Source organism: Octopus bimaculoides, chromosome 4 (assembly GCF_001194135.2).
Source record: "Octopus bimaculoides isolate UCB-OBI-ISO-001 chromosome 4, ASM119413v2, whole genome shotgun sequence".
Lineage (NCBI taxonomy): Eukaryota > Metazoa > Mollusca > Cephalopoda > Octopoda > Octopodidae > Octopus > Octopus bimaculoides.
In genome coordinates this window covers 39,018,173-39,041,643 of record NC_068984.1, presented here as the reverse complement: position 1 = coordinate 39,041,643, position 23,471 = coordinate 39,018,173, and the positions used below count along the sequence as shown (strand labels likewise).

The following is a 23,471-nucleotide window of genomic DNA, read 5'->3' as shown; positions in this document are numbered from 1 at the left end:
AACAGCCATGCTACATGGCAGTGAAACATGGGCCGTGACTGCTGAGGACATGCGTAAGCTCGCAAGGAATAAAGCCAGTATGCTCTGATGGATGAGCAATGTCAGTGTGCATACCCGACAGAGTGTAAGTATCTTGAGAGAAAAGCTGAATATAAGAAGCATCAGTTGTGGTGTGCAAGAGAGACGATTGTGCTGGTATGGACATGTAGCAAGAATGGATGAGGATAGCTGCGTGAAAAAGTGCCACACCCTAGTGGTTGAGGGAACCCGTGGAAGAGGCAGGCCTAGGAAGACCTGGGATGAGGTGGTGAAGCATGACCTTTGAACATTAGGCCTCACCAAGGCAATAACTTGTGACCGTGACCTTTGGAAATATGCTGTGTGTGAGAAAACCCGGCAAGCCAAGTGAGACTAATGTATATGACTATTGTTAATGAAGGGCAAAGTGAGGATGTCTACTTGGCCCAAGTGTTATCAGGTTGTTTTAAAATAGTTCAACATAATTAAGTGCACTTCTGCATGGATATGATCCAAGATATTCTAAATAAAATGAATATATGGCTTGCACAACATCACAATAACATACTTGGCATTGTGCAAGATTCACCAAACCTAAATCATATGTTATGATCATTGGGTATTACAAACAAGTGTAGATCAAAGATTATATAACTATCATGGGTAAAGTACTCAATTCTACCCATTACTCCCAGTGGTATAACAGGACACCATAAATATTTATATATTCCTTTACACCATTGCTAGATCACTATTGACTCTTTACTTGGTTCTTCTGTCCTCTTGGCAGGTCAGTTGTCCTACAGATCTTTCAGCAACCCTCTTCACCACAGATTACACTGGATTACGTGTTATCATGAGTGATCTGATATATATATATATATATATATATATATATATATATATAATAATACAAATGATATGTGAGCATATGCATATATACACACATATATGTACATACCTACATCTGCATGTATATATAGATGCATATTCAGATACAGGATGTCAAAAACCGTGGACAAAAAAGGAACAGGAACATAAACAAAGCACAAAAAACAAACTTTTTTTTCAGACAGCAGAATGAACACATAGGAAAACAGACAAGCCACATATGGAACTTTTCCTTCATCAGCTGCCTCTATTCTAAACTAAGCTTTTCGAAGATGAGGCAGAACGCGCTCTTAGAATAGCTCTTCCCGCAAAGCAAATTAAGTGAAGCCTGCTATGCAGAGGATTCCAAAGTGGCAAACAGAAACCAAGACAGAGGAAAACAAACGTTGAGGGCCGTTACACATACTCATACACAGATGTTGGGACTCACAGGGGATGATAGAGAACCAAGACTCCTGGTGGTTTGCTGTGCCTGAAAAGACACGTCAAGCTAAGTAAAAGCATGGTTGTCCTTGCATACAGGCTTGTTCTTGCATCCTTCTCCAGCTGAGCATTCCTCACTATGTGGGTTCATAAGTGCTGGTATCATGTAAAACGCACCTGTGCTGGTACTGCATAAAAGCACCCAGTACATTCTGTAAAGCGGTTGGCGTTAGGAAGGGCGTCTGGCCATAGAAACCATGCTGGCATGGAAAATGGATGTTAAATGATGATGATGATGATGTATATATAAATATAGTTATTGATACAGTAAATGCATTACAATTTACCAATTTCAGTATGTCATCTGAAAGCGTGATCAATAAACTTAATTACTGATTATAGTTTATTTAAAAGCATGTAATGAAGTGTCTGAAATATCAGCAATTTATTTTCTGTTTGTTCTTTTGAGCTACATATATATATATGTGTGTGTGTGTGTGTGTCTAATTATATATGCATGTATGTCATCATTGTTTTAATGTCCACTAGTCCCTGCTTGCATGGGTTGGACTGAACTTGTTGATACAGATTTTCTTTGGGTAGATGCCCTTCCTGTCGCCAACACTTACCTATTTCCAAGCAATATAATACAACCCTATGGCCAAACATGTTTTCACAGAAGACTGGAAACGCCACTTGCTTATTTTACAACTGTCATGATATCAAGATAGGAAGTCGGTGACGCACACAAACACATGTACCCACATTTACATCTATATATATGTAACAGGCTTCTTTCAGTTTCTATCTACCAAATCTACTTGCAGTACATTGGTTGGCCTGGGATTATAGTAGAAGACACTTGCCCAAAATGCCATGCAGTGGGACTGAACTCAAAACCATATAGTTGAGAAGTAAACTTCTAAACCACAGGGCAATATATATGTATGTATGTGTATATATATGTATATATATATATATATATATATATATATATATATATATATATATATATATATATATATATATATACACACACACACACACACACAGTGTGATGCGTAAATTGTCACTATTTTATATTTTTAATTTCACACATGCACATTGTTTATGATTTTGTCAACTACACCATTTAGTAGGGTCAGTTGGGCACCATCTGTGAGAAAAACAGCACCATGACACAATTCACTCTGCCAGAAATTTGGAAACAACATACTGTACTGCTTGGCATTTGCACCGGAAGCTTCAGTACAAATATTTCAAAGTGTTTGGGTGTCAGTCTGAGGACAATACATTACCAAAAGTGATAAAAATCAAACATCCAGTCAACATGATAGTGTTTGGAGTGATCACTAGTGATAGCAATGTTATGCCTCCATTCATCTTCCCGCATGGCCTCAGACTCAACATGGAGGCCTACATCAAGTGCCTGGAGGAGGTAGTGCTGCCCTGGGTCAAGAGGGTGGCTGCTGGAAGACCCTATGTCTGGCAACAGGACTCTGCACTATGTCACACAAGCAGAAGGACCCAGTTATGGCTGTCAGACAATTTCTGCGACCACATCACCCCTAACATCTGGCCACATAACTCCTCAGACTGCAACCCCATTAATTATTATGTGTGTGGCACAGTTGAGCGAGAGACCAACACAACTCCTTGTAACACCAAAGATGAACTGAAGGCAAGGGTTGTGGTAGCATTCACAACTTAAACAAGGAACCTGTCCAGAAGAGTTACAAGAGATTCCAAAGTCGTTGAAGCCAATGGCGATTCTATTGAATAAATTTACTCTTTAGTATTTCAAGATATTTTTATGTAATTTTGGTAAATATGTTTGTTGGAATGAGATGTCAGTGTTATTTTCATTTTTGAGTAATTTAGACAACAATATATTCACCACACTCTGTGTGTGTGTGTGTGTGTGATTATATATGTATGTCTCTGTGTTTATATTTGTATGTGCATGTTCATATGTATATACATATATATGCATGTATATGCACATGCACACACACAGGCAAAACAATAAGCAGCATCTGATGTTGAAGCTCCAGCTTGGGGGTTAGGTTGTTTGGGGAGTATGGAGTTATCACTTAGTCACCACTATTCCCAGGTCCAGTGGGATACATATAACAGAAGATGATCTTGTAGCTCTGGCATATAAGGATCCTAGGTGGGCTGGCTCTTGAAGATGTGTCACAGGCCCACTGGTGTGTGGACCTGCTCTGATGCATGTCCTAGAACACATGGTGGTTGTGCATATTCATAGATATTCAACTGGTCTTAAGCAAAAAGGACTCCAAAACACTGTTTAGCTTGTTGAAACATTTGATCCTTATCAGTCAATTCATCTCCTCCATTCTAAAGATGGATGTGCTTTAATCAGCTCTTTTTGTAACCCTTCTACAGTAGATGAGAACATCTACTGTAGTATAAAAATGACAGCACTGTTTATTGGTAACATTTTGTACTGAACAGAAGCAAATGGTAGTCTCTAACAAGGAATAATAAGCCTGCTGTCTAAGAAAATTCAAGTTGCACGTCAAATTATGAAGCATAACGCCCACAAACTGCAAGGCATTGAAGTTTTGCATGATAGAAGGTCCAGAGATAATCCCATCTACACAAGCCACATGACACTTTCAAAACCCAGACTTGTCATCGAGGAAAGATTACATATCAGGAGACAATGCAGATATTTATCTTCGTACAACAGCAAAGATGAATTCACTTTAATCAGTGTTGCATTTCACAGGCCTTTTTCACAGTTCATCTACAATAAATGAGAATCTTGTGTGTGACTGTGTTTTGTTTCTTCCATTTAGTATGGTTAAAAAAGAAGTTGGTTGATTTTAGCAAATCTTTGAAAGTTTTGTATTTGTATGGAGCTGTCAATGAGAATTACATTGATTTCTGACATTGACACAAGGCTACAAATTTTAGAAAACTTATGTTTATTTTTATCCATCATTGGATACAAGATCTTTGTAAAACTGACATCCTTTTTAGAAGAAATATCTTTCTGTTGCTAAATGTTGTGAAAACTGGGATAAGCTGTAACAATTTCTGGTGAAATCTGTAGGTAAAAAGAAAGTAATTGTTTTCCTGAATAAGAAATTTTAGTTACTTATTCTGTATTGGTCTATTGTAGAGAAGCTTCTATTACCTGTTTGCAGAGCATATGTAAGAACTACTAATTATATTAGATATTGCTACATATGGATGAGGAGAGCTGTGTGAAGAAGTGTCACTCCCTAACAGTGGAAGAGGGAGACCCAGGAAGACATGGGATGAAGTGGTGAAGCATGACCTTCGAATGTTGGGCCTCACAGAGGCAATGATGAAAGACCGAGACCTCTGGAGATATGCTGTGATTGAGAAGACCTGGCAAGGAAAGTGAGATCACAGCCATAGCCTACACCAGTGTTGCATAACCAGCCCATTTAAAAAGTACCTTTGAATTGTCAGGCAACATGCCGTGCTTGAGGAGATCTATTGAGTCAAGTAAATCAAAATCAAATCAAACCACAAACAAATAGAAATTGTAGTCGTGGCTGATACCAGTACTGGTGGTATGCAATAAGCACCATTCATGTGTGGGTCGCTGCCAGAGCTGCCTGGCTAGCTCCCCATGCCAGTGGCAAGTAAAAAGCACCCACTACACTCTCGGAGTGTTTGGTGTTAGGAAGGGCATCCAGCTGTAGATACATTACCAGATCAGATTGGAGCGGCCTCCTGGCTTGCCAGTCCCCAGTCAAATCATCCAACCCATGCCAGCATAGAAAACATACGTTAAACAATGATGATGATGTTGTTAATTCGAGAGCTGTTGCTTAGCACTAGGTTATCTTTGATTGAGCAGACTTGTAAATATGTTCTAATTGTAACCAACCCATCTTTTTGTAAACCAAGACTGAATTATGCAGTGTCCTTCTTGTTGTTAAGATGGTAGGGTACAATTTGAGCAAGGTTAAATTGCTATTTCTAGCAGCAGTATCTCCCTTACATCGGTCAAGTTTCTACTTAGAGGTTCTCTCAATGTGTTAATTCCAGAATTACTAGAACAAATTATTTATTTCATATTATTTTGGTATATTGACATCTTTTTTTTTTTTCAAAATATGATTTCCAAAATACTTCTGGTATTTCAGTGAACAGCTAAGATTTTCTTGTTATTTTCTTCAGTTTATCATCATCATTTTACTTTTGTTTTTCTATACTTGCATATGTTTAATGCCTCATCTTCAATATCTCACCACTCAGGGTGGTATCTTGTCATCTCTTTCATGAGGTTCAGTATTCATGTCTTTTTCTTTCACAGGTTCCTTCCACTTGAATCACTTTCCTAGCTGGCAGCCTTCATATGCATTACATATCAATACCAGCACATGTTCCTGTCTTGCACATTATAGCTGATATATCTTCAATCCAGTGTTTTTCTCAGCTTATTTGTGCTTTGGTATTCATGCATGCTGACATAATACATCCAAAAGAGTCTGTTCAACCATTTCTTTCCAGCTTTTACACATCCTCTTCATTTCAATGTGCCCATGTTTCACTACCATGCAATATCACAGTTAATACACAAGCAACACACTAGTGTATGTTGTCTTTCTTTCACTTGAAGAGAAAATCTCTTACCATCAGAGTTTTAGCTCCTTGAACTTTTTCCAATTCTTACTCTGCTTTCAGAGCACCCACCTCCATTCCTGATTAGGTCCTAGCAATAATTACTACTTCCTTTCTGTCTGTTTGAACTATTGCTACAGGACAGTTCTTATATTTGCTGCTACCAGTAACCCATATTATTAACATTTTTGTTTCTATTGTTATTCTTATTAGTAAACAAATCTTCTAGAGACCTCTGAATTGATATTCTTCAAACATATACAGTTGACTAAATTCCAAAGCAGAGACTATTATCAAAGTTTTGGGCCTTAAAGCAAAAAGATATATTCATAAGTGGATCAATTACAACCTTATTAGAAGTAGCAAAAGATTTGAATTGGTAGTTAGTGTTTTGTTCAATGCAAATCATGTTAAGCCTGATCTTGGTCATTCATAAAGACTTCAAGTTTTACAAATGTGTAGTTGCTATTCAGAAAGCTAACCGTGAAGGTCCCTGACTAAATCAGGTTCCTCATTTATTTCATGAGTGTGTGGTTAATTGCAGGATGAGCAGCCAGTAGGAAAAACAATTACTCAAACAGTAACTCCACCCATCTTCCCTGCCTGCTATTCCTGGGAGGTAGAGCCCTCAGGCACCTCCTTTATAGAGTCCTATCAGAAGTGACCATCATTACACTTTCTGACAGAGCTTGGCTTGAACAGAAACTATTATATTAAAATGTAAATGTAAAAATAATAATAATAATATTATTTTTCACACAGGGTCACCTGCATTTATGGTGGGGGATTTTCATGTGACTGAATCAATCCTCCATCATCATCATCATATGTCCGTTTTCCATGCTGGCATGGGTTGGATGGTTTTACCACCAGGCTCCTTTGGCTGTTTTGGCATGATTTCTATTGCTGGATGCACAAATAACTATTATTGTTTGCCAAATTTTTCTTTCATTACACTTTAAAACTAAGTTGGGATCTCAAATAGGGAAATATAATTTTAAATTATATATATTAAGTAAATTTTGTAGAATTTTATACACTTCAACTATCATCATCATTGGAATCCAATGTGTCTTAAAGATTGCATTGAGCTCCATTGTTTTCTTTGGTATGGTTTTTACAGCTGGATGCCCCTCTTAATGCAAACCACTTTACAGTGTGTGGACTGGGTGCTTTTTTTTCATGCCACCTGCATTATTGAGGTTGCCATGCAGTTCACAGGACGGAGGGGGCAGAGCAAGTTTATGCAGAGGCATCAGTATGGCTACTCATATCTTGTAGAAGAGGATGGGGAGAGAATGTGCTGTTGATAATGTGTCCAAGTGGCCCCACAAGACACAGGCTGTGTAGAAGTGGGTGAGTGAATGGTTTGCAAGATTGTATGGAAAGGTGAATGAAGGTTGGAGAGGCAGACTGCTCTAAAATAGGTAGGGCTGAAGAGTGGATGACACAAGAGCTATGAGCTTGGGAAGACAGAGGGATGCAGAAGGGAAGATAGGCAAACAGCACTAATAAAGATGTTACAGTTTCTGGAAGGTGGGAGGACAAGAGAGTGAAATATGGTTGGGTAGTCTGGAACCAGTGGGAAGGAGAATAGTTTTATAGACTTCATTATTATTTTGTATAGCTTTATATACTTCTTTATTATTTGTATAGTTTTATATACTTCATTGATATTTTATATACTTTATTACCACAAGTAGTGCATTATTAAATAAAAGGGTTAATTCTTATACAAATTTTGACTCAGTCAACATTACTGTACTTTTAAGAGCACTTGCAATTAACAACGTAAATAATTACTAAGCTTTTAAACCACAAAACTTATTTCGTACTTTTAGTTGTCAAGCGATATCTTGTGACCAGAGCTTAAAGGATTTTAATTGTTGAGAAGTTACATTTGTGGTGACTTTTTTAAATCACTTAGTTTCTTTTTTTCTCTCTTCCAGCCTTTACAGTTCTATTTGATTACAGTCATTTTACCTGAGTACCATAGCAAATGATTTTCTTTTACCTTAATTTATATTTAGTATTAACAACTTGTCATTACTGTTCATATTCCTTAGATTTGAATTGATATATAACAAACATGTCCAGTCAAAGCCTATATGCAATAATTGATTGGGTAGGAAACATTACATAGAAGATTCATTAGTGCAATGCATGCTAAAGTTAAACTCTTGGTAAAGATATTGAGAATACTCAGGTTGTATGACCAAGTAAAAATAGAAAACCTAATTAAAGAAATAAGTGCTATGCTAACGCACAAAACTTTCGTCCTTTGAGTCACTCTGTTGCTTCTACTAAATAGTAATTAATAAAAGATAAATATATATTCCTGTTTTGAGTTCTGTTATTCTTGTTTGCATCACCAAAACTGTAATTAAAGAAATAGAAATTGATAACACTGCAAATAAAAATATAACATGAAACATAGTTCTTCATATATTTACTATTAATTTATTTAAAATTATAACTCATTGTTTCAAGTTTTCAGAGGTGGAGTTTGGTCAGTTATATAAACCAGTTCTATTTTAGGTACAAGGCCAGCAGTTTTGAAGGGTGAGATTTGGTCCGTTATATTGACCCAGTTTTTAACTGGTACTTTATTTTATCAATCTTTGCCTTTTATTCTGTCATTTCAGCTATAGCTGAGAATAGAATCCTATTCATACTTGATATATTTTCATTATTGTCATTTAGCTTGTTCTCTGCTGACAAGTGATGAGAAGGTAGCAAACTGTAATATCTGCCTTAGTTTTGTCTTGAAATAATTCTTCTTTGTTCCTGTTCAGTATATGAGTTTTAGTCACCTTAAGTTTAGTGTATCATCTTTTCTGGTGTTGACAAATTCTTTTGTTAACAGTAGTAGTGTTGATAAATGTCAGTGTGTTGTCACTAATATGATGTCTCTTAGTCAACTCATTCCCCATCACCATCCATTCACCTACTTTCAGTACTTATGTTTCTCAGCCTTTCCATTTTTCATTTTAAACTTTTCTTCTTACTATTTATCTTGTACTTGTTTCAGTCATTGGACTGCCATGATACTGGGGCACTGCCTTAGAGTTTAGTCAAACAAATCGACCCCACTACATATATTTTTGCAAATCTAGTATTTATGCTATCAGTCTTTTTGCTGAACTGCTAAGTTATGGGTTGTGGCAGGGGGTAAACACAAAGACACACATACAAATGCAACAGGCTTCCACACTGTTTCCATCTACTAAGTTTACTCACAAAGTATTCTTTGGCCTGGAGCTATAATAGACACTTGACCAAGGTGTTGCACAATGGAACTGAACCTGAATTCAACTGCTTTCAAAGCAAGCTTCTTCACCCTGTAGCTATGTCTGCACCTATATATCATCCCCCCCCCCCATGGATGAGGAATAGTTTAACATTGAGTCTTGTAGATGTCGGCATTTAAAATTTCTTAACAGGCGTAGGAGTGGCTGTGTGGTAAGTCGCTTGCTTACGAACCACATGGTTCCGGGTTTAGTTCCACTGCGTGACACCTTAGGCAAGTGTCTTCTACTTTAGCCTCGGGCCGACCAAAGCCTTGTGAGTGGATTTCGTAGACGGAAACTGAAAGAAGCCTATCGTATATATATATGTATGTGTGTATATGACTGAAACTACAGTGTTTGAATTTTAGGAAATGTGCAGAATACATGTTTCTTTGTATTTCTGGGATTGTTTTCAATTGCAGAGACATTGAAATCATCAAAATATCAGAAGAGTGCAAGTTACTCTCATCTCTTTCATTGGAGTGTTGCTTTTCATAAAACAACTTTTGTGAAAAAAGAAATCACTAAAGCTTGTATAACATAGGCTGAAATACAACACATTTTTAAAAAATCATAAATAAATGAAAATATCTATAAATGGAGGTAAAATAAACATTTTAACACTTTTTAGCATGCTGTCACCAGTGACTCTATGCATTGCAGAATGAGTATAATATTCATTCTGCACTACAGGAGTCAGCAGTGATAGCCATGCTATAAATCAATGTGGTAATTTATCTAGTGAACTAGAGCATATATATGGTTTTAAAAAATTTGTTTAAAACATACTTTGTCACAAAGATACAAAAGAAAATATGATGCAAAATGCGTTTGGCAGGCAAAGTGGTGACATAAGTGTTTAAGATTGTTCATTGAGACGAACTAAGGTTGTAAACTACATCATTGAGATGGCCAAAGGTTATAAGAGAGATCATTCAAAAGTCAACTGAAACATCTTTGCAGTTGAGTTTTTGATTCTGAATTATATTGTCTAGATGGACTATCAGCATTAATGTATTAAGTTTGAAATTATTCAGTATCTATGCATTTTAAGGCAAAATGCTTAATGGCATTTCTAAGGCGGCGAGCTGGCAGAAATATTAGCATGCCGGGCGAAATGCTTAGTGGTATTTCATCTGCTGTTAAATTCTGAGTTCAAATTCCGCCGAGGTCAACTTTGCCTTTCATCCTTTTGAGGTCGATAAACTAAGTACCAGTTACGCACTGGGATTGATGTAATCAACTTAATCCCTTTGTCTGTCCTTGTTTGTCCCCTCTATGTTTAGCCTCTTGTGGGCAATAAAGAAATAAGCATTTCTTCTAATTGTACATTCTGAATTCAAATTCTGCCAGGGTTGACTTTGCCTTTCATCCATTCAATGTCATTAAAATATATACCAGTTGTACACTAGGCCAAGATAATTGATTTACCCACACTAAAAGTTAATTTTTTTTCTATGAATTTCATATTTGTTCAGCATATTTTGATTGAAGTGCTAGCATTCTACAAATCAGGTTCATTCCTGACTGCTAAATTTCAAGACTGGGTTGTTTTCCAGTGTTGTGAAGCTTGTATGAATTTATTTTGCATTATTCTGTTGATTATCTGCAACTATGTACATAAATCAGAACAATTTGAAATCAAAGGAATATTTAATAATTGATTCTGTCATTGACCTAAAATATTTCTCAATTTTTCACATGTAAATGCCAGGCTTATCCAACTTTCTTCTCATAAGAAAAGTTAATATAGGAATGAAAAGTATAAATAAAGCAATTATGGTCAAAGTGTATGTGTGTGTGTGTGTGTGTGTGTCATAGTTAAAATACTTTTCTAATTTTATACTATTCCTTTTTTTTTTTTTGTAGACCTCTAAAATTACCTTGACAAGTTCATATTTTTCACTGTACTATAATTAATCTACATTATACTTATTCTGAGCCACTTTAGACTACCAGACATTCTATGTCTGCATTTTGGATAGTTATTATCCTTCTGACCTTCATAGCAAAATTTTTTAACACTTTTTCTCTTATGAATGTTTATTACAAAAATGTCAAATTGAGTACACTATTTCATTTACTTAAGGTTTTAAATTGTTACAGAAACCTGTTTCTTCCACAATTCCCCCCCCCCCATTAATTGCAAACCTATTTACAATAAACTAAGGCTGAATTCTCTTGGTACTTTTACAAACTATAAAGTCATTAACATAATTAGTGCTGAGCTCTGGTTTCTGAAGCATTATTAACCCTTTAGCATTTAAAGCAGCCATATCCAGCTCAAATATTCTACCTATTTTATGTTTAAACTGGCCAGATCTAGGCTCTTACAACCTACCTTACAATGTCATTATCTTGAAGCTACAAGATAATGCATAACTAATTCAAAACAATGTGAATAAATAAGTATTACATTTGACAGAGTAATCTGAATGCTAAAGGGTTAAAGTAATTAAGAATCTTCCTTTAGTTTGGTATCATATTGAACAAACGTTTGTCAAAAGATGTGATATTTACTCCACACACCTTGGTGAATTAATACATGTAATAGATGTCCTGTCTACAAATGAAACAAAGCACTTGTAGTCCCTATGAACATGGTGGCATTGTGAGAATATAGTTTGATATGAAAGGAAATTTATTTAAATGTTAACACAGATAACAGCAAAATTTTCAAAATTGATGTTTTACAAATGCTCTCATATATTTTACTATTTTGTGTTTTGTTTTTTTATTTCAGGTGACAACTGCTTTGTCCCAGCTGGCTACTTTCAGTAGTTCTGTAAGACCAGCTGTACACAGTTTTCTTGTTTCCAAGTATTATAAGACTTTGGTATCGAAAAGCTCAAGTACTTCCAAGTCAGAGGATAAAGCAGCAGCAGTTCTTGATCAACAAGCAATCAATAAAGCAGAACCTGTAAGAAAAAGTCACTTTTACTGTTTGTTCCTTTTGAAATATGAATTCTTTAAAGCAAGGAGTTTTGTGTCCTAGGACTAAAGGTGTTATCAGTAAGGTTAAATGAACTATCACTGCATTCCAGATATTTCAACAAAGGTTGACTGTGTGCCATGTCTATACACCATCATACCTAATCTTATCTATAAAAGGCAGATTTTCTCTGTGTGTATGCATGTTTAAAATATATACATTTACACAATTCCAAATTTAGTGGATGGAAAAATTGGAATTAATATTCTAAATACCATAACTTAGGTCATAGGGTCATTTTTTCAGTCAAAATAACTCCTAATTACGAAAAAAATCGATAAAACTACATACATAACCATTTTCCCCTCTAATACAATCTAATTTACTCTTTCTACTACTATTACAAATCGTTTCAACTGCTACTTTCTCTTATGAACGTTTACGAATGATCCAAGAAAAAAGACAAAGAAACAAAGAAAAAAGAGTGAGAGTCAAATAAACAGACACACTACCAATCATACGTAAATACACACATATATATGTACCTATGGTTACTGATGACCTCATTCTAATTGGCGGGAATTGTAAGTTCACTTTCCATTTCTAACACCGTCCTTCACCAAGATAACAAAAAAAAATAGCGACAAATACGATTGACAAACATTCATTCCCTACAAACTGTGAGTTTTTTTGAAAATCTTTTTTAAAACACATTTACTTACTACCATATATATATAGAGAGAGACAATACACACTCATACATACATACGTACAAATACACAAATACATACAAATAAACACATACATACAAATACCTGTCAGTCTTTTTCAAATATGATCGACAGTCAAACAAACTGAGTTCTTTGAAAATCTTTTTTAAAACACATTTACTTACTACCATATATATATATATATATATAGAGAGAGAGAGAGAGAGAAAGAGTACACACTCATACATACATACAAATACACACATACATACAAATACCTGTCAGTTTATTTATTTATTTGCTGTTTCTTATCACCCTTTCCGCCTTCAATTTTACGCATACTTTCCAAGACAATTTCACTGTACAAGTAACTTTCACCCTTTCTTTGGGACATGAAATGCCACCAAAAAAGAGAGATCGGCTCAGTTGCCATACCGCATCAGCAGTGGCACTAAAGGCGATTGGAGCAAACAAGTCCTCTGACCAAACTCCTTTTAGACTTTCACAAAGCGTCTTACGTTCAGTGGAATGCCAAGCTGCTGAAAGTTTCCAAAAGCGCACCGTACGCCTAGCCAAAATGGCTTCATATGACGCTGCTTCAAGGGCTACAGAGGGCCCAGAACAAAGGGTGACTCGCTTGGCTAGAAACACTGCTGCTAATGCTGCTTCCAAGGCTTCAGAAGGCCAGGAACATTAAAGGGCCACTCGACTGGCTACAAACGCTGCGGCTACTGCTGCTTCCAGGTCTTCCGAACGTTTGGAATAATGGACGACTTGCCTTGCTAGGAACGCTGCCGCTATGACTGCTTCCATGGCTTCTGAAGATGCAGATGGGCGATCCATTACCATTGAAAATGTGGCTTCTGCTACTGCTGCGAGACCTTCCCAAGACCAACACGGGCAATGTTCTACATTGCAGTGGAACAGTCGATGGCAAGAAGCCACATGTGGTGTGATGAGTCCCAACAGCCCTTACTGGCACCTACGGGCTTTCAAGTATGAGCCCAACTTTAATTACTCCATCCTTGCTGACATAAATATAGGGGAAATGTGCTTCAATTGACAATTCTGCAATGCTAAAAAGTGGGCTGGGTACCCATGATTAATCCCCCTCTTTCCTCCATAGGGCATCTATTCTGTTTTCACAGAGCATGAAGTTTTGTAACAGCACATCCGCTGCCATTGGTGGAAAAGGAAGACGCCATTTTTACCTGCGAGTGTTTTACACACCCTTCCAGGACTACCTACCAAATTGTTACAATTGTGAGAACAATAACACAGCCTTTTCAGGGCCACCTTACATTTTATTGTTACCCACTTCTGAGAGTGTTGCAATGCTCTTTGCAGGGCTTTCTATCCAGTTGCAAATCAATTGGTTGGGCGTAAACTTATATCAATCTTTGCCTCAATAATCATAATTGAGTAGAATCATTAAGGGTACTTTAAAGCAATTAAGCTCTGAGCAACGCCGGGTACTTCTGCTAGTTCACAATGCATGTTGATTTCATGTAACAGAAATTAAGATGCTAGAGCACTGCTGATTATCAACCTATTGCATTCAATTTCAACGTTTCAAAAGTGATAGAAACAGTTGTAAACAAACTTTTTCATCATGTTGAGTCTCTCTAATTAGTGGCAACCAGTGTGGCTTAGAATTACTGGAAACCTGTTCTATGTCACTCACCAGTAAGAATTGTGGCATAAGCCTTCAACCATGCCTAACATGAGGACCTCCTAGTTAAGTTGTCTACATCTCATCTCTTGGATTATTAGCTTTTTATTAGTCATCACTATTGCAGCTTGTAGCAACAGGTTTCTCCTTGATCCACATTCTATCAACACTACTCCAATTAGCAACATGTAAATGCAAATGATACAACCTTCCACACAATCCAGTTAGCAACATGTAAATGCAAATGATACAACCTTCCACACAATCCAGTTAGCAACATGTAAATGCAAATGATACAACTTTCCACACAATCCAGTTAGCAACATGTAAATGCAAATGATACAACTTTCCACACAATCCAGTTAGCAACATGTAAATGCAAATGATACTACCTTCCACACATAGGTATCATCCAAGCACAGCTTAAACACATCATGTCAGGCAGGTATCATTTTCATTAACCAGAACCTTAGAAGCAGGATAATCTAGTCATCATCATTTAACGTCCGTTTTCCTTGCTGGCATGGGTTGGATGGTTCAACTGGGGTCTGAGAAGCTAGAAGGCTGCACCAGGCTCCAGTCTGATCTGGCAGAGTTTCTACAGTTGGATGTCCTTCTTAACGCCAACCACTCCGAGAGTGTAATGGATGCTTTTTACGTGCCACCAACATGGAAGCCAGTCAGGGTCAAGATGAACATCAAAATCACTGCACATATAAAGGAAAGTCTTATCCACTGTCTATTTAGTCATTTATTTTATACTGCAGTTGGTAATGAATGTTGATGAACATCTATCCATATGCTAAATTCCACAAACTCATTGCTGACTGCATCTCTGAACAGGATATCTACATCACCATAGATTTTCAGCATCCCAAAAACTCTAGGATAGGTTGCTTTCTCCATCTTCATTCCTTTATGGCCAATTTGATCATATAAGTGTCCACTTCAAAAGATGGTACCTCTTGTGTATATATTTGAGGTAGTTCCTCCTCCACCCTCACATTTTACCCATTCAGTAGCCTCTCCTAACATTTCAAGTGTCACTTTATTCTCGTTATTAGTGAGAGTAATTGCACCACTGTCATTTCAAACACACTTCCTCAACATCATCTTGATTTACACTGACATGTACTTTTCATCATAAATGTCATCTAACATAGGCTCTAAACATACATTTAGAAGAAGGCAGTTTCACTTTCCATGCCTTCCTTTTCCAGAATGTTTTATGGTTCTCAGTCCCTCTAACTCTTATTCTTTGTGTTCTGTTCTTCAGCAGAAAAGTTTTAATATTTATAACTATGTGTATCTTATTTCCTATTGAAAAGAAAACCTATCTGGTTTGCATGTTTGGAAGGTGAAAAAATGATTGATTGGTTTTTACTGAAATTCATGTTGTAGACTGAAGAATCTTCTATCCTATTATATTCTTACAACCATATCTATAGACATGATGTCCATTGAAGTCAACAGCCAAGTTAATGACATCGTAGCCATTTTGTTAGTGTAGTGGTTCACTATAGGGCCTCATAAAACCAGCCCTTTTGCTTGCCACTCAGTTCTAAGCTTAATTATGTATTTATCCATTTATCCATTATGTCAGTTCCACTTGAATCAACATTGTTACCTTCCCAGAAGAATTTGTGCCTGTGTTCTTTACCTCTGGGGAATCTGACTGAGGCTCCTCTCCATCTCACCTTGCACCTCCACTGCAACATTTCTATAATCTTATCAGATCTACCTTTTATTGTACCAACATTTACAGGTACAACCCTGATTTGGGTTGAGGAATTCTTGCACATGGGTATATGTTTCCATTTAACCACCCCACTGTTGTGTACAGTACTAGCATGGTAAGTGCTAGTTCCATATACACATCATCATCATTTTAACATCCACTTTTCCATGCTTGCATGGTATGGACAGAATTTGAGACAGATTTCTATGGCCAGATGCCCTTCTTGTCACTAACTCTCACCTGTTTCCAAGTAAAGTAATATTTTCCCATGGCCAGACATCTTTTCATGGAAGATTGGAAATTAAGGACACTGCTGTATGACAGTGACATGCATTTACAACCATTGTGTGATGTCAAGACTAGGAGACACCAACTCACATGTAGCCATACACATACACACACACAGCAGGCTTCTATCAATTTCTATCTACCAAATCCATTCATAGAGCTTAGGTTAGTCAGGGACTATAGTAAATGACATCCAATGCCATGCGATGGAACAATGTGGTTGGGAAGCAAGCTTCTTAACCACACGGCCATACCTATGCCTAATATAAGCATTGTCAATATTAGAATATTTGATGACTTTGGCATAGGTTTACAGGCTGGATACTCATCCTGTTACCAATCACATTACAGCATGGACTGGCTGCATTTTATCACACTACCATCACTATAGGGTTTGTCTCCCTGGACTAAAGTATTCCCTCTGCACTTTGTCAGTGTTTATTCAGTTACTACCCTAAACAATCTGTAGACCTTCAATCAGTCTACAATACTGAAGTTACAGTTATAAAACTGCAAGTAGTATTTGTAGAGAGGTGAGAAGAAAAAGGTTGAAGGTGATAAGAAATTGGTATTGGTCTAGACTGATGAGGAAAGAGAGAAATTTGAAGTGAGACTAATGTTTAAGCTGTGTTCCAGTTATATATTGGAATGATATTTCACTTGGTTCTATGGGACATTTCTATTTCTCATTAGATAAATATACAGAATAAAGTTATGGGGATGTCAACGGTTGGGTGATTAGAATAACAAAACCAATTGAGAAGTTGGGAATTCATATTTTATCACTGATGCTAATTGTATTGTTGAGACCAAATCTACCTAGTTTAAAGTAGGCAACACAAAGCCAGACAAACAACAATTACAGTACTGAATTCAGTTTACTTACAGAAACAATAGTTTTGTGATGTGTATCCATGGTTAGATTTCTTTCTACTATCTTTACTCCCCCGTCAAAAGTTTAAAATATTGAGTCCTAATGAAGTAGAATATGACATTAGAATTTCTTCTTCTTCCCCTCCTTTTGAATTACATATTTTTTCAAATTTTAAAAACTGTTTATTCTTTCCTATCATTCTTTCACATATTTTTTTTTTATCTCCTGATGTTTGAGATGCTCATACTTCCATCTTTTGTGATATTGCAGGAGAAACCGTCTTTAAAAAATCATGGCTTCAAAGATATACCTGCTGATATTACTCTAGCTGACTTAACACCTGTACTGGGTTCCCTAGCTACATATAATTGTAAACAAGGAAAAGTGAATGAACCACTCAAATGGTTAGAAACATGTATTTCTGCCCAGACTTTCTTTGAAAATAAATCTGGTAAGTTTATCTTTGACATAACTTTTCATCATCCTTTCCATTTTCCTTGAAGCAGGGAAAATAATTTACATTTTTATACTTGTGTTATTTGACAAAATTCAACTGTAGATAATGCTTTTTCGTTTTATTTAAATATACACATTCGACGCTTCCAAAAACAAAACAAAGCAACTTTGTTTGCCTATGTTGTTGCATAAGTCTATGGTTATATGTATCTGTATGGCCATTTGTGTGAGATACTTTTTTTCCCTTGAAGGGCTGCACATACCAAGAAACTGAAGTGAATCTGAGTTAATCATCTGTCCCAAACAAATATGTGTGTATGTATTGGTCAATGGTCATATTTACATATGGAGAAGAAGGTACTCTATATGAAGTGTGTGTATACTTTATTAACAGCTGAAGTGTATAAGAATATGAATTTTATAGGGTATATTTTGATTTTTTTTTAATATTCTGGGCTTGGTTATGTAGTTAGAGTTCAATTCTACTGCAATAGTATCTTAGGTAAATGTCTTTGACTAAGTACCAGGTTAACCAAAGCCTTATAATTGGATTTGGTAGACAGAAACTGAAAAATACCTGTTGTATATTATTATTATTATTATTATTGTTATTATTATTATTGTTATTATTATTATACAGGCTTTTTTTAATTAATAATCTGTTTGAAAACTTGAATCCTCCACCAACACATTTTATAATTCTTACAAGCTTTTAAGATTAGTTAACTATCTAATCTACATTTATTCATCTTTTTTAACAAATACTAAAGCAGGGAATGAATTACCAATTCAAACCTGCTACTCCATGTCTTTCTCTTCATTTTCTTCGGATTTTTGTCTTTTAGAGACAGCTACTATTCTTTAATTATTATTATTATTATCATCATCATCATTTTTAAAAAAATTTTCCATGCTAGAATGAATAGGATGATTGTTTTTACAGATGGAGACTCTTTCTACAAGTAATCTTACAACCAATAAGTAAAAATGGAACCTGTTGTCAGCCAGGCAGACTAAAGCAAGCAGAGTTATGATGCAACATCTGTAAATGTTTCAGTCTTTGAACATGTTTACTTCCATTTATCACTTCTTCTGTGTATGACCTTCACATCGAAATCCTGTCTCTTGTTAAAATGAATAATCCATTCTAAATATAACTGAGTTGCCTTCATGTTATGTTGTAGACCATTAAGTTATTTCATTTTACATCTTGGGGTAAAAAAAATGCCTTTTTCATTGCAGAGATCTATTATGGTTTTTAATTGGAACATTGATCTCTCTCCAACTAGTCATTTAACTAATTATCATTTTGAAGAATTTATTTTTTTCCATTACATAAATGACCTTGATGAGAATTTATATTTGAGTGTGTTTATGTCAGAGTTTCTCCAACTTTTTGGGCCACCTTATGGCCACATAATACCCTCAGCACCACCACCCTTATTTTTATGTATAAAGAAATATTTTATATTTTACTAATTTATATATATTATGCATCATTTGATATTTAATATAATACAATTTGTATACGATAGTCATCATCATCCGCCTTCCATGCTAGCATGGGTTGGATGATTTGACTGAGGACTGGCGAACCAGAAGGCTGCACCAGGCTCCAATCTTATCTGGTAGAGTTTCTACAGCTGGATGCCCTTCCTAACGCCAACCACTCCAAGAGTGTAGTGGGTGCTTTTACATGCCACCAGCACGAGGGTCAGTCAGACAGTACTGGCAACGGCCATGCTCAAAATGGTGTTTTTTACATTCCACCTGCACAGGAGCCAGTCCACAGCACTGGCAACAACCTCGCTCGAATGTTTTTTTACGAGCCACCGGCACAAGTACCAGTAAGGTGACGCTGGTTACAATCACGCTCAAATGGTGCTATTTACGTACCACTGGCGCGGAAGCCAGACAGCTGCTCTGGTAATGATCACGCTCGGACGGTGCTCTTAGTGCTCCACTGGCACAGGTGCCAGTCATCGAATTCGGTTCAATTGCAATTTCGATTTCACTTGCTCCAACAGGTCTTCACAAGCTGAGTTTAGTGTCCAATGAAGGAGAGGTTGGCATGGGTGCCAGTCGTCGAATTTGGATCGATTTCATTTGCCTCAATAGGTCCCCCCCACACACACACACGCACACTGTTCCCTTAAGCATCAGCGCCCACCTGGAACGTCTCAACGGTAGCACCCACTTTGAGAACCTATGGGTTATGTGAATATAGATATTTCCTTTTGTCCAAAATTTGCCTTGTTTCTTTACTATTATTTTTTAACTTTTATTTTAGGTTTTCCTGAAAATCAGCTCAATTTAAATAATGGAGGGCCAGCAGTTCTTAGTAAACAAACATTCAACCAGTTCATTAAGAAGGAGCTGAAGGGTTTGTGTATGTTGTTTTTCACTTTATAAATTGCAACATAAAGAGTGGAGAACAATCATTAACTTTGCTCCTCCTCCTCATCTTCATTATCTTTATTGTTACTGTAACCTCAATTACCTTACTATGTTACCATCATATCAGTTTTGTACCAGTTCCAGAAGTTTTGAAGTACTTCAAGTTGTAGTTATCAACTCTGTGTTTCTCTTGGTGTCTCTGGGCACAGGTCCCATCCACCTTGGAAATTACCACCTTTCCTTTCTTTTATACATTGCAGGGGATTAAAACAGCTGGATAAACCTATAATAATTAATTGCCATTATTTTCTGTTAATCAAAGAGTGATTTCTTAACTCTACGTAATTTTCTTTTTGAATGTTTTTACTGACGACATTCATCTGCCCGTGGCATTATTATAAGACAACACTTACTTTTTACATTTACTTGTTCTTGTAAAATTCGCTTTACATGCTTAATCCTGAGGCAATCTTTAGTTCTGTGTGTTTAAAGTTAATTAAAGAGAAGAAATATTTTTCATTAGAAATATGGTCTCAAAAGGGTTAACCACTTTCTTTCTGGAAGCTTCTCAGTGACCTTAAATCAGCATTTGATCCATTATTTGAGGCCTTTGTAGTCTTTTTGTGGAATGGCAATGACCCTTCCATTAAACCAGTCAATAATGTTTTGGTAAGTTATTATATTATATAGGATGAAAGGAAAGTTAGGAAAGATCTATTCACTGTGAAATATCAACTGAGAAAGTAGTTGTAGTAAAGATCTCAGCTGATGTACTCAGGACTTGCAATGCTTTTGGAAGCTCTGAGTGAAAAAGTGTTGCATGCTAAGAATGAAAGATAACACCTACAGCAGAGTAAGGAAAGACTTCTGGAATTCACTGTTAGTACTACACCCATCCAATCCATACCAACAATGAGAAATATTGTTGAGGATGTTAATTAATTAGTGCTAGATAACTTTTTTTTATTGTCAGTAATAATGTAATTTATTATTGTTCCTTTCTTCAGTTACATACCAGCCAATTCGTGGGTTCAAAACACATCGCAGCGTTGGTAAAACAGGTCTTGGAAAAGGAAGTTTGACTGCTTCATCTCTAGATGACCTCCGACGATCAGTAAGAATCTTTAATTTTGTATGTTCTTCTAATGTGTTAAACAAATTTTAATACTTTCTCTTGTATTTTTCTTTTACAATGTATGGAATACTGTAATCATCTTAGCAGTAAATTACATTGATCTCACTGGTCTGGGAGGACCTACAAAGGGCATGTGTGCTAACCCTCCAGGTTACTCTGTAAATAACAAGAAGCATCATATGAACACTTCTCAGTTTCATTAATTTGAAGTTTTAAGCCTTTTTCCTTCAAAAAAGAATTGAAAAGTGCATTCATTTAAACTGAAATTTCTTTCTTCAGTTTCTTTAGACATATGAATTTGAATTGATAATGCAAATAATAATTTTGAGTTGATGACATAAAAATATAAGAAATTTGAATTTTCAAAATAAATGATACTTGATATATTTAAGATGTTCATATGAAATATTTAGTTAGTTTGATACTGTATCTTTACATAATAGTAATCGTTACAAAATAAATCCTTTTATTTCAGGTTTATGAAAGACTTTTTCCAGAGTCAGTCAAGTCTGCCAAAAAAACTGAACGTTTTAAATCTATTGTTGATGACTTTGACTCAAACCCAGAATTCCAGGAAAAGCTTAAAGTTGCTTTTGCTGAGGGATATACTGCTCGAGAACGGCGAGAGCCAGATATGAAGAGTACTTTAATGAATCGAATCTTCCGTGTCTTTTTCTATCTGTTTCTTTTATGGGTTATACTTCAAGTTATTCAAGTTCTTGGAAGTGTTGGTGGAGGTGAGTCTATGGAGAGTTTGTTTACATATAATCTTTGATTAAGATGGTAAACTGGTCAAACAAAGAGTAAAAATCTGGTGTGTCTATAGTTGTGATGGATATGACAAAATTGTATTTTTAATTTAGGGTATTATAGTGACTTTATTTTTGTATAAGGTAAATTATTGATCAATAATTCAATCATAAATTGTCTTGATAAGGAGTACCAAGAAATCTGACAATAAATTATTATAAATGTTAGGTTCAGAAGAGAAGATAAGCAGTGCCTGAGAGAAATCAGTAAAAAATCTTTCTTCCTTTTATCAAACTAATAAATTTTTTAACTTTCATTATTAGACTAAATTACTACCACTATGCAAATTGGTCCCGTCACTCATGATTCCTTCAAGCATTGTTGTAACTTCATCCCTCCTCTATGCCCCTCCCCTCTTGAAATTTTTTTTTTTTTGTCTTGCAAGTACTTGGTAACCCTATCAGTGCAGGTGCCATGTGCCAGTTAAGACTATCATTCTGGAGAAAAACTGTCAAATTCAGGCAATTCTTAGTAGGTTTGGGTTTTTTTTTTTTCTTTTTCCTTTTTATCTAACAGAAGAATTATATTGAAATTATTTTTCAATATTTTCCAATGTTAAGCAGGTATCCGTGGTTTTGGTGTTCTCAATAGGGATCAATATGAAGTTAATCCAGAAGACATAACTGTGACATTCGAGGATGTCAAAGGTGTAAGTATAATCTTTTATTGGTTCCAGCCAAATATATCTAGTTCCACTCAGACTTCAAATTATTTTAAAGATGAATTGTGATATCATTTCTTTTTAGTTTGAATTGTCTATTGTTTTCCTCTTATTAGAATTCCCTCTAATTGGAATGATAGTGATAGTAATGAAGGTATTGAATAATTAAGTCAGTTTGATGTCTGCAAAATACTTTTGTTTGTATTTCCCTCACATTGAAAGGGTGGTTGGTTGGAGGAAACATTAAAGAATGACAAGCGAAATACTTTATTGCATTTAGTTGCATTCTGATTTCATATTCCACCAGGTTTATCATCATCATCATCATCATCATCGTTTAACGTCCGCTTTCCATGCTAGCATGGGTTGGACGATTTGACTGAGGACTGGTGAAACCGGATGGCAACACCAGGCTCCAGTCTGATTTGGCAGAGTTTCTACAGCTGGATGCCCTTCCTAACGCCAACCACTCAGAGAGTGTAGTGGGTGCTTTTACGTGTCACCCGCACGAAAACGGCCACGCTCGAAATGGTGTCTTTTATGTGCC

The 23,471-nt window shown here is 36.0% G+C and overlaps 1 protein-coding gene across 3 annotated transcripts in view; it reads left to right on the top strand.

The window, feature by feature from the left end:
* The window catches only part of LOC106881149 (ATP-dependent zinc metalloprotease YME1L), a 58,722-nt gene that overhangs the window by 7,842 nt on the left and 27,409 nt on the right, over positions 1-23,471 (top strand). The window contains exons 2-7 of one of the 3 annotated variants that reach the window (XM_014931434.2): positions 11,995-12,171; positions 17,736-17,916; positions 20,212-20,304; positions 21,326-21,432; positions 21,929-22,190; positions 22,824-22,912. In XM_014931434.2, coding sequence (XP_014786920.1) covers positions 11,995-12,171; positions 17,736-17,916; positions 20,212-20,304; positions 21,326-21,432; positions 21,929-22,190; positions 22,824-22,912 — 909 coding nt within the window. Of the gene's footprint in view, positions 1-11,994; positions 12,172-17,735; positions 17,917-20,211; positions 20,311-21,325; positions 21,433-21,928; positions 22,191-22,823; positions 22,913-23,471 lie in introns of all 3 variants that reach the window. The other 2 variants (XM_014931433.2, XM_014931432.2) reach the window with 2 other exon arrangements.